Genomic DNA, 13,140 nt, shown 5'->3' with positions numbered 1-13,140 from the left:
CCGTCGGTGTACGAGCTTAATATAATTGTGGCAAAGCTATTGTCTTTAAAATTGCATCAATTTAACTCATAGTTAAATTGCTTACAAAATGAAGATGTTATGCTGGAATTAGATTTTTGGTCAATGTTAAAAAATATCCGCAATTTGCATGGAGTACATACCGTAAATCCTAATAGCGAACACGTTGTATTAACTTCGGAGGACGTTTGTGGAGACTATGATACGTACCTCCATGAAGAAGTGGACTCATTCTATTTAGATAGAATTCCTACAGAATTGATTTTTAGTCGTGAAAAATGTCGAATGAACACAGTCAAATTTAATGAAATTTTGTTTTATCCATCAGAGATGTGTATAAACACATTAAAAACTATAAAGGTAAGTCCACACCTAAGCGAACGCTTGCGAACGAACGTTCGCACAAATGCATGCGAATTATTTTAGGTGTGGACGGGTAAAAAACTTTATAGGAAACAAAGCGAACGAACAAAAATTTGTAAGGTGGTCTACACGATGAAACAATTGCGAGCGAACGCATTTGTAGAGTTTGGTAGTGTTCCGATGCATTTGCGTTTGCTGTAAAATTTGTACCAATTCGTTCGTTTGTTCGATTGTATTTGCTGTTAGATGTGGACGAATATTTTGTATGAAAAGAAATATTTGTTTGCGTTCGTGAATGTTCGCTTAGCGATGGAACAATGAACGAATGTGTTCACATATTCTATATTATTAGTGTCTAGTGTCTTATTTAAAATACTTTTATATTTACAAATCAATATGGAATGGCGAGATAATCGCGTTTTTCAATTAATTGAACTGTACAGGAATAAAGAGTGTTTGTGGGACTGTACAAGTCCTAATTACAAAAATATTAAAATGAAACACGATGCCTGGACAAATATTGCTCATGATATGGAAATAGATGTCAACGACATAAAGAAAAAAATGAATTCTTTGTTATCGTCTTTTCGACGCGAGCGGAAGAAGCAAAAAGAAAAGAAGTCTGGAAGTGCTGCTGATGAGCAATATAAGTTCACGTGGTTTGGCTCTAAAGCGATGGAATTTCTGTTGGATAAATTCCAACCAAAAAACGTTACTGACGTTGGTTTACAAGAAGTATGTATTCATTTATATATTACCAATATTTATGTAAAATCGTTTTGTAAATTTTTGGATTTTTATTGTTTATTCTTAAACCTGACTTAGTATTTACAAGTAATTTTTTAATAGTATTAAAAAATAAGCTTAATAACGTAATTTATTTAATAAAGAAAATCTACGCATAATAATCCTGCCAAGGAATTTTTCCTGCATCCATAAAGTATTCTCCATACAGCTTTCTAATATCTTCACCTTGAGCTGGAGGCTTTCTAGCCACTTTTCGTAAAGATTTAAAAAAATTGCAATCGTTAGTGTCTGTTCTCCAAGTGCCTGGAGTAACAATGCCATCACATTCACTGTCAAGTGTCCCCGGAGGGTTATACAAATGTTTCGAAGAACTGCTTGACCGTAAAAAATTGTGAAGATGTATACAAGCTAAAACTATAATAGATGCTTTTTCTGGCTGTAATTGAATAGGTTTTCTTAAAACACGAAAAACGCTGGACAAAACTCCGAATGTGCTCTGGAAAGTCTATAGTTGAAAATACGCTCTATTGAGCCTTTATCGTGTTTTCCGCTGTAGGGCTTCAAAATATTTGGTTTCAGTGGAAAAGCATCATCAGCAACAAAAACAAATGGTACTTTGTTTGTGCTCCCAGGCAACGTCATTTCTTCTGGTAGTCCCAAAGTTTCATTTTTAAGTTGTTTGTAGAAAGCGCTGTTATTAAAAACGCCGCCATCTGATATTCTTCCTTGGCAACCTACGTTAGCAAATAAAAATTTATATTCTGCATCCACAATACCCAGAAGAACAATACTAAAAGAAGATTTGTAGTTGAAGTAATCGCTTCCTGAATGAAATGGAGCTTGAAGAACACAGTGCTTTCCATCTATAGCTCCGATACAATTGTTGAAGTTCCATTTCTGTTCAAAAACTTTAGCAACAGCGCACCATTCTTCAGGAGAAATAGGCAAAGCCGAACAAACTTCAGGTACAATTTTGGATATAGATTGCTTCGATATTCTAAATAAATACTCCAAGCTGGTAAATGAATCCCCAGTTGTCAAAAATCTGAGGGTGACTGCCAGTCTTTCTGCTGGAGTTATACTTTTTCTAAACTTTGTATCTTCTTTCGATATTTTAGAAGATATCAATTTTAAAATCTTATCGAAGTCCATTTCAGACATCCGACAGAAGTTATGAAAGCGTTTAACATCCAGTTCTTTAAAAAGCGGTGTGCATATACAATTTCTTTTATTCAGAAACTCTGACATCCAACATTTACGCTTTTTTTTGGAGCCCTCAGATATAACTATGATAGCAGCACTAGCTATAATCACGTTATTGCTCATTTCTTTATATATTATTATATTTATATTTTATATACTTTATATATTATATAATAGATTATGTAATATAATTACACACACGACTAATCACGATTGTTGCATAAAAGAAAACATCAAATGAGCGAACATTCGTTTGCATGTCATCTACGCACAAATGTACAATAAATTTGTACGAACGTTCTATTGCGTTTAGTAGACGTCCAGATTACATAGCAAATGTAAGCGAGCGAACGATCAAACTCTACTCAAATTTCTTGCCGAACGCAAATCCTTCCGAATGCTAACGAACACTACAAATCGAATCGTTCGCGTTTGCTTTGCCGTCCACATTACCTGCGAATGTTCGTTCGTTCGCAAGCGTTCGCTTAGGTGTGGACTTACCTTAAGGTTAACAGCGAATTTGGAAGCTTGTGTGACTAACAAATTTATTTTTAAATATTTGCAAGATACATATTTAGGTCCTTGAAAAGATTTTTAAGAAAATATAAGAAAAATTATAATGGAAAAATGTGTAGAAGTCACTGACATCATTTATAAGGCTGGTTTGACGAAACGCATGAATGCTATTTATACCGGATTGAAATGTTAAAATTGGTGATTACGATATTGCTTCCGAAACATCGTTTATGGAAAACATTAAAAACAAATCATAAAAACATAGAATGAAAAAACTCAGATTTGAGACATACAGTCGGAGTCATAAGTCTACAAGCAGGCAGTACAAAAAACTTTGAAAATATTTTCCAAAAAAATCAATTTATTATTGTTTTTTCATAACATTCACAATGTTTTGGCAAAGTTTCGTTGCATTTGTTCAAAAAACAGCCGAGATAACGTTACTTTTATCGTAAAGAGTAGCAAAACAAATTATCATAAGTCTACATGCATTAGGTATTTCTGCAGTTCTAAGGCGAGTTAAATGTTAATTTGTAAAAATTTGGATTGCGCCTTATTGTGTTTGTGGTATGTTAATTAGTTATAAAACGGCAAAAAATTGTATTCTGCTTAAAGTATTTACTACAAACTGGCAATGGTGTCTCACCGGAAAGAAATAAGCGTCGTAGAAAGAAAAATCATCATAAAATTTTGGGAGGAAGGGAAGTCGAACCGGGAAATTGGACATTTGGTTGAAAGGTCGCACTGTACGGTAAATACCGTGATCAAAAATTGGAAAACTACCGGTCGTCCACCGAAACTCACACACCGTGAAAGCAGCTTAATATTAAATTCGGTAACGAAAAATTCACGTTTGACGGCGAAGGAAATTGTACGTAATATACAGGAATGCTTTTCAAAAAATATTTCTGTGGTTACTGTACGCAGAATTTTAAGGCGGGCCGGTTTTCATGGTAGAGTAGCACAAAGAAAGCCTTACATATCTTTAATTAATAGAAAGAATCGCATTGCGTTTGCCAATAAATATATAAATATACCTAAGGAGTTTTGGAACAATGTGCTTTTCTCCGATAAATCCAAGTTCTGTATTTTTGGCATTCAAGGACGTAAATTAGTATGGCGTGAGCGAGGTGAAGCATACAATAAACAAAATCTTTTCCCAACTGTAAAGCATGGAGGTTGTGCAGTGATGCTCTGGGGTTGTATGGCAGCTAATGGTACAGGCAGTCTCGTGTGTGTGGACACAACAATGGATAGACATATTTATGTAAACATTTTGAAGCGTAATATGCGATCAAGTGCTGACATATTGGGACTAACAGATCGATTTTATTTTCAACAGGACAATGATCCTAAACCTACAGCAGAAATTGTCAGTCTTTGGTTGCTATATAACACCCCTAAACTGCTAAATACGCCTCCACATTCATCAGATTTAAATCCAATTGAACATTTATGGGCCCTTTTCGAAAGAAAAATTCGCAAACATTCAATTTTGACCAAACAACATCTGAAAGACATAATCCTAAAGGAATGGGGCGAAATAACAACTCGGGAGACCAGTAAACTTGTATTTTCGATGAAAAACCGTTTAGTGCAAGTTTTTAAGCGTTGCGGGTACCCAACTAATTACTAAATTGCATAACAAATCAGGAATTTACACTTAAAAGTCGTTTTATACTGAGTGCTCGTAGACTTTAGATCGCTTGTTTTGCTACTTTTCACAAGAAAAGTAACGCTATCTCGGCTGTTTTTTGAACAAATGCAACGAAACTTCGCAAAAACATTGTGCATTGAATGTTTTAAAAAAACAACAAATCATGTTTTCAATAAATTGTTTTTTTTGGAAAAAATTATCAAACAAAGTTTTTTGTACTGCCTGCTTGTAGACTTATGACTCTGATTGTATGCAGTCGGGCTTTTGTCAGCGTAACTCGACTCACGTATAGGTTTGAACTAAACATCATACCAGTTGTGACTCGATCAAACATTGTTACATGAGGTTAGGTGAATTTAGCGTAAATCACCAGTAAAATAAAGTAGGTATTTCGTTTGTGTGAGCGTGGCGTTTCTTTGTACTCTAGGTTCTTTGCTACAACTATAATGATATAATTTCATATAATTAAAATATGACTATTAATAACAAAAACATAAATAATTTAATTTAACAACAAAAAATCGGCATAACATGAAGGCCTAAGCCTTAACATATATTATATAAAAGTCACTGAAAGCCACGTCGTATCAACGCAGTTACAACTCTACGAAATCATCTGTAATTACATGAAAATAAATGTACAACAAATACATATATATATTTTAAATAAATGAGTAATATGTGTACCTAACTCATTTATTTGTAATTTGTATTAATATTTTTTCCGCTTTTATTTATTGCTATCATTAGCAATAAAGAACAAAAATACAGGTTCTTTATTGCTACATAGGAAAGTACTCACGCTGCGCGGTTATGTACATAAGTAAAAGTATGTTTTAAAATAAATAATCCAAATATATATTACTTAGCAATATATTTAATAAGTAAGAAAGTAAATGCGCTGTGTCGTTATTTTAATTAATCAGTCCAGTACGTTCACAGAGGAACATTGGTGTCGTTATGTACCTAGGTTAAATCGTTAGTAAAAATTTAAATAAAAATTAGAATCAGAAATGCACTCATAAGAAGCGTATCAAGTTTTTCACTTTAATAACCTTTTTTTATTTTAAAAAGTAATCAAGAATATAATATAAACGCCAAAATATTTAAGAAGTTTACATGGCGACCGTGACTTTGAATAAAAGGCGTTTAACACAACTCATAGCGGCAAATAAAAATGGAAGGCCGCGATTGCACTTTATGCCTTGCATTGGTCTGGTTAGTATAGCACAATCGGAAGGCTGTTTAGAGTATCTATGTATGGTATTCTAAAAGAGTTTTGGCAACCATGGCAACTCTGAAATAAGAGTGACATCTTTCGGTGTGTACAAAAGCTAAAAAGAATGTGTTTGCAGTTCTAAGTAGTTAATGTTACTTTATATATTGTATTAAATAAACTGTTTGGACAAACGACTAAAAATATAAATTATAAAATTTATTTAATAATTTCAATTTATATGATTTGATATAATAATAATAATAATTTTAAATAGAAAACATAATTAATTATTAAATAACATGATGCTTATTAACATACTTCATGTTGTGCTTTCATAAGGCATAACAATGTTTTTACTGTTAAACATATTAATAGCATTTATTCTGACAACTATGGTTAGATTAGAGCAGAGAAAGAAAACACACGCAGTAGTGCACGTGAAGCTTGATTGTTAATAAAAAACAATATGCCAAGTACACCAATCGTGCAGCGATAAAAGCATGTTGCGACAAGTTTAGTAGCGCAAACACTCCCTCCGTTGTTCTACCACCAGACATTTTGCTGATCCATCTGGAGAAATAAAATGGTGACATATGCATGTCATTGAGAAGGATCTTTAGAACTGAAAAGGACAAGAATGACGGGCAACCCATTATAGTCTCAGGAGGCGAGAAATCCAAAAATTGGATAGTCAGTCAGGCAAGGAAGTTGTACCTGAACTTTAAGCAAATTCACGAACGTGTGAAAGGAGAACCGAGTAAACCTAAATAACTGGCGACAAAAAGACCATCAACGGAAGAGAATCCCTGTGAATTTAAACCACAGGTGCCTTCATCCAAAAGGCCGCATTCAAGTGAAAGACCTAGTACCTCAAAAGCACAGGTACATAGGTGAAGCGACACAGTAAAGGTTACACGGGATAGCTTTCGAACCGATGCTGGACTCAGCACCTCTAGGCAATATGGTAATACACAGGTCTCTAGAGTGCAAGACTTCCCTCGACAGGAAACACCCACTAATGGAACGAAATTGCCCAAGTGGATGCGGAACGGTAAGGGTCGCCAAAGCTGTTACGGCGGATTTGACACAGCGCCTCATATCTAAAAATATTGACGTAGCCTTTATCCAGAAGCCATATGTATATGAGAACAAGATAAAGAGACTGAAAGGTAAGTTACTGTACGACCATGCCAGTCATGGTCAACTTCGTGCTTGTACTTTAGTAAAATATGGTATTAATGCTTTCTTTATTTCACAACACACAAATAAGGACCAGGTAGCAGCTATTATCTCTGCGGACACCCCAGTAAGTAAGACAGGGCTCATTGTTTGATCATCGTACATACCTGGAGACTCCCAAGACCTGAACTTTTTATCACTGAAAGGTCTAGTGGACTACAATATAAAAAACAAGAGTCAACTCATCGTTAGAAGTGACACTAATGCATACCACTCGATTTGGGGCAGCACCAATATTAACAAAAGAAGTGAGTGCCTATTTCAATTTATTATAGGTAACGACCTAAATATTTTGAATACGGGCAATATGCCCACTTTTATAAAGAGAATCAATGAAAAGATACCAGACATCACCTTAGCCACACAATTTATAAAACATATTATCAAAAATTGGAATGTTTCAGCAGAAACATCCATGTTTGCTCATCGTCAGATAAGATTTGATATTGATTTAAATATGAAAGTAACGAACTCGTATAGGGTGCCTAGGGCCACAGAGTAGATTCTATATACAGACTCATAAGCAACCTAAGCAATAACAAACATACCTGAAGCACAACTATTATAAATGCCTGCCATGGGGACTGTCCGGTGAAAAATAAAACCGGCAAGAGAAGTGCACCATGGTGGAACAACAAATTACCAATGACTGCAAAGAGTCAGTTATAATACGAACAGAAGTATACTTTTCGTGATCCACAATTTGAGACCAATCAAACTCCTAGCTCAATTCCCTGATGCTCAAAAGGTCCAGGGCCAATGACTGGAAGATTGCTCATAAAATTTTCACTAAGAGTAAAATTGAATGGGTGATCAAGCCAGTCTCACCTTTCAAAGCCGCTGGAGCAGACGGTATATGTCCAGCACTCCTACAAAGGAGACTTACGTACCTTATGCCGTACCTAATTAATGTCTTTAGAGCAAAGTTGGTGATGGGAATCATTCCCACTAATTGGAAGGAAGCAATTGTTAAATACATACCTAAAGAAGAAGGTAAGTCTAATGAACTTCCTAAATCGCATAGGATAACAAGTTTGACTTCATTTCTCCTAAAAACTATGCAGAAGATAGTGGAAAGTCATATAAGAGAAGAGTATTTATCGATAAATAAATTGATGAACTCCACTCCAATTAATATGCCTACCAACAGAATAAATCCACCACATATGCTGTGCTCAGTTTCACTAATAAAATACAGGAGTCTGTAAACTGCAAAGAATGTGCCGTTGGCTTTGAAATTGAGGGATCGTTCGACATACAGATTACTCATATGTTGAACGATGTTTTCATGACAGATGAGCCGATAATACGATACTTTCACTGATAGGCAATGTTTTAAGAAATTATGTGGTTAATGCTACTCTCGGCAATGCCGACATAAAAGCACATACTGCAAAAGGATGCCTACAAGGGGGTGTATTATCCCCACTACTGTGGTCAATTGCAGTGAAAGCCTCAGTGCCAAACAATTCGAGGCACAAGGCTATGCTGAAGATATAATCATACTTGTTAGGGGCAAATATGAAGATCTCATATTGACTCCAACAAGCCCTGAATTTCGTGGCTAGATGGTGTAGACAAGTAGGATTACATGCAAATTCAAAAAAAAAAATCTGATTGTCTTCCCCAAGAAGAGGAAAAAACTGCTTTCTAATAGCCCACTCCTAAATGGAGAAGAGCCAGAAAGGCATTATGGACCAGCAGAAACCTCATTGGTAAACACTGGGGCCTGAATCCTAAACTCAGCCTCTGGATGTACACATCTATAGCTAGGCCAATTGTTGCTTATGGGTCATCCATCTGGTACAAGAAAGCTCAGTAGAATTCAGTGATAGACAAGCTAAGTAAGCTGCAGAGATTAGCCTGCACAATGATAAGTGCAGCGATGAGAACTACCTCAATAGCAGTCGTAGAGGTTGCATTGGGGCTACCCCTACTTCACCCATTAGTCATAAAGGAAGCAATGACTTTTATAGCCAAGCTATAGTTAACTAGTAATCAATCAATAGGATTATGCGATAACTCTCTGTCAGGTAGGGAAATGCAAAGAGAGAAAGGACTAAAGATCACGATATCTGCCATTTGCTCACCTAAATTCAACTTTCACCAAAAGTTCCTAGTACTAATATCAGTCAGAAATGAATGGGAACGGAACAAACCTCCATTCATTGGAGACTACCATCTGTGGTACACGGATGGCTCCAAATCAATGGAAGGGCTGGGGACGGAAGTATATAGAGTTAAACCAAAAGAGGAATTATGTGTGCGTCGAGAAAACTCAGTTTTTCAGGCTGAAGTACACGCAATTGAGCTATGTCTTGGGATATATAAAGGGAAACTCGTCACTGGAAAAGACATATATTTTCTTTAACAGTAAATCGGCACTCCTAGCACTACCCTCACCTAGAGTAACCTCAAAATTAATGTGGGAATGCCATCTACTTCTCAAAGACCTTGCTGAAAGAAACAGGGAAACGAAAAAGCAGATGAACTAGCGAGAAGGGTCACAACCATTCTGTGGTCCTTCATGGAGCTTTTTCAAACTTAAAATTAATGAGTGGCTGGAAAGAGCAGCTCGGACTGATTGGGATAATACAATTGCCTGCAGACAAGCTAAAGAATACATGCCGTATTGATCAAAAGTCAGAACCAGGGAGCTACTTATGCTGAACAGAAGTGGCATCCGACTTGTCACAGGGTTTCTCACTGGCCACTGTGAAGTTAAAAAGCATCTATCGAACCTAGGGATTACTACAGACGATAGCTGCAGCCTTTGTTACGAAGAAGAGGAAACAGCAGAGCACATTTTGTGTGAGTTTTATAGTCTCGCCAGACTCAGACTTCAGTACTGGACAGTACTGGAAAACAGAGCTGGTTTTTTTTCACAACAAAACACATGCAGCTAAGAGTCAAGATGCAAGTATGTGACAGTACGATAATATCACAGAAAAGAGTTAAATATTTTGGACTTCGACTGGATTCTAGGCTAACATTCTGGGCTCAGATTGATTAAGCGTAAACTAAAGCTGTAAAAGCTACAGCAATATTGAATAGACTTATGGCAAACATAAGAGGAACCCACACAGTGTAAAAACTTCTCATGACTATGGTGAACTCTATTCTTATATGAAAGCGAAATATGAGCAGATGCATTACAGGCAAAATACCGCAGTCAAGCGTTAGCGTCAGTGCAATGAACAGCATTTTTGAGGAAATCTTCAGTGTACCCAACCATTTCAGATTAGTGATAATATTTCCATTGATCCGCAGGCTCACATACGAAAGGCTTGTTGGCATGCAAAACACATAGCGACATCGATAGGCAGTTGATAAGGTGCAGAACCATTGCAGAATGGCAGCATCGTTGGGACTCAGATTACCTTGGACGACTGACCGCAAGGCTCATCCAAGAGCTAAAAAACAGGCTAGCAAGACACCTACGAGGTTAACTACTACCTCGCTCAGCTTCTGTCTGGTCTTGAACAATTCAACAGCTACCTCTACCGCATGTGTAAAGTAGAGTCAACAAATTGCATATATTATGGAGCTGATGCCGCAGGACACACACTCTTTGAGTGCAATAAGTGGCTGTCTGAACAAAAAGCGGTAGCAGTGCAAATTGCTGTTTACTCCACAATGACGATGATAGAAAAATGACCGAAAACAAAACAAACTAGGATCGTATAGCAATATTTGCTGAATAGATTCTGAATTTGAAAAAAGTAGATCTCGACAGTAAAAGTAAGCAGACATATCACACCAAGATGCAAGACACGGTTAATCACCTAAACCAGTTCTGGGACCTGGACGCAGGTTACACCTCGAAATAATACTTACGGCCAAGGTCTCTAGAAATGAGGGGGAGTGGTTTTAGTCCGTGCAAATTGGACACACATTTTTCATTTTCCGGGACGCCGGATAGTGGTCAGTGCGTAGCTTGCAAAAACAAAAACAAAATATGGTTGCGCTACTGCCAATAGATATATAATAGGAAAATCTCATATATTTGTATTAGACCAGTATTAAATTGCATAAAAAATCAAATTTAAAAAATTTCGAATTACTTGTGCATTATATGCACAAAAAGCTGAAATACAAAGTATATGCATCATCTTTAACAATATTGCCTTATTGCCTCTTATATAAAGACATTTAATAAGTGTGTCGTAACAAAGAAGAGTAGAATAAGTATTGTTACTGTTTGTCTGTCCAGTTAGTACCACAAAACTTTACTTCGTCTTTGGCTCGTTTCGCACGAATGAACAAGGAGCTATGTATGCATTTGCTTTAATATTATAGTTTTTTTTATGGTTTTGCCAAAATAAAGTATGTTGCGTTCGCTATTGATTTGATTGGTGACTCCACTAACAAAATATTAGTGATCATACATAATATAATTCGATTGTTTATATGTTTGAACAGGATTTTTTACCCCTTGCGTGTACCTTTTAAGAATTCGTGTTTCTTTTAACAAAAGCAAACTACATGTCTTTATATTTCTATGTTTTTGGTATTAGTGTATTCTCCAAATATGTAAAAACAAAAAGATCTTGTTTATTTCTAGCAGTAGTTATTCATAATCAAAATCAATAGCACATTTGAAATCATATGTTCAATTTTATTATATGTGTATTTATATTCTCTGTGATTTAATTTTTCTTAAGCCGCTCTAAAAGCTTGAGTTAAAAATTGATCCAAATTTGTTCTTAATAATAAATGTATATATTTAATACACTTTGTTTATACATTCAACATAACACTTCGTTCAATAATGTGTGTGACTGACACATAGATGGCGGCACTAATACTAAATAAATATTTTTTTTCGAAAGTGGCAACCTTTTTAGGCTTACTGTCAAAATCATATGTTAATCCGACCATTTGTTTACAAGTTACAGTGCTTTAAGTGACGCTACTTTTGAGTTTGCAAAAAAAAATTAATTCAAAGCAATTCCGTGTGCTGATTTATCATTGTTTTTTAATGAAAAAAAATACTGTTCAATGCCAGGAATGGCTTGAAAAACATTATTCGGACTCTGCTCCATGAAAAAGAAGCATTTGGTATTGGTATGCCGAATTCAATCGTGGTCGTACAGACACCCATGACATTCCATCTACTGGACGGCCAAATGACGCTGTTATTCCGGAAAACGTTGTAAAAACACTGAAAATCATTATGTCCGACCGTAAAGTGAAAGAGAGGGAGATTGCTGACATTCTACAGATATCAGCAGGCAGTGTACATACACACCATAATACACGAACATTTGGGTATGAAAAAGGTGTTTTCCAAATGGGTGCTCACACCGGAGCAAAAACAGCAACAAATCGATGATTCAAAGAGCTGTTTGGACATGTTTACGCGCAATAAGTCGGAGTTTTTGCGTCGGTACATCACGATGGATGAAACATGGATCTACCATTTCACTCCAGCCGGTGAAAGCCGCCCAAAGCGACCAAAGACGCAGCAGTTGGCTGGCAAGGTTATGGTGCCTGTATTTTGGAATAAGCATGGAATAATATTCATCGACTATCTCCTGAAGGGGAAGACCATCAACAGCGACTATTATATAGCGTTACTGGAGCGTTTGAAAGACGAAATCGCAAAGAAACGGCCTCATATGACGAAGAAAACAGTTTTGTTCCACCAAGACAATGCACCGTGTCACAAGTCGATGAAAACGATGGCAAAATTAAACGAATTGAGCTACGAATTGCTGCCGCACCCACCGTATTCTTCAGATCTGACCCCCAGCGACTACTGGCTCTTCGCAGACCTCAAAAAGATGCTCCGTGGTAAGAGATTTGGCTCAAATGATGAAGTAATCGCCGAAACTAACGCCTATTTTGAAGGCAAAGAAAAATCGTTTTACAAAGGCGGTATCGAAAGATTGCAAAAGCGTTGGAATGGTTGTATCTCCCTAAAAGGGGACTATGTTGATGAATAAAAACGAATTTTGGCAAAAAAATGTGTTTTAATTAGTTAGTCACACACATTATTGAACGAAGTGTTACTTGAACACGTATTGAACGTATGTATTTACCTTAAAACGTCTTCATTCATTACATTAATGGGGAGCCTTGATTCATTCATTTACCATTTCAATTAAACTTTTATATTCATTGATATATTATAAAAAAAAGGAATATTTTGTGTTATTTTTATTAAAATTAAATT

At 36.1% G+C, this 13,140-nt stretch overlaps 2 protein-coding genes across 2 annotated transcripts; one reads left to right on the top strand and one right to left on the bottom strand.

Moving 5' to 3' along the window:
• Positions 1-413: 413 nt before the first annotated feature.
• On the top strand, positions 414-1,710 carry LOC119676342. Its single transcript, XM_038087585.1, has one exon. The coding sequence runs from the start codon at positions 778-780 to the stop codon at positions 1,204-1,206; it is 429 nt and encodes a 142-aa protein (XP_037943513.1). The 5' UTR covers positions 414-777; the 3' UTR covers positions 1,207-1,710.
• On the bottom strand, positions 1,585-2,827 carry LOC119665556 (protein ALP1-like). The gene has a single exon (XM_038074784.1). The coding sequence runs from the start codon at positions 2,452-2,454 to the stop codon at positions 1,585-1,587; it is 870 nt and encodes a 289-aa protein (XP_037930712.1). The 5' UTR covers positions 2,455-2,827.
• Positions 2,828-13,140: the final 10,313 nt, after the last annotated feature.

Source organism: Teleopsis dalmanni, chromosome 1, assembly GCF_002237135.1.
Source record: "Teleopsis dalmanni isolate 2A chromosome 1, ASM223713v2, whole genome shotgun sequence".
Lineage (NCBI taxonomy): Eukaryota > Metazoa > Arthropoda > Insecta > Diptera > Diopsidae > Teleopsis > Teleopsis dalmanni.
Note: the sequence above shows the minus strand (reverse complement) of the source record. Positions and strands in the feature narration are given on the sequence as shown.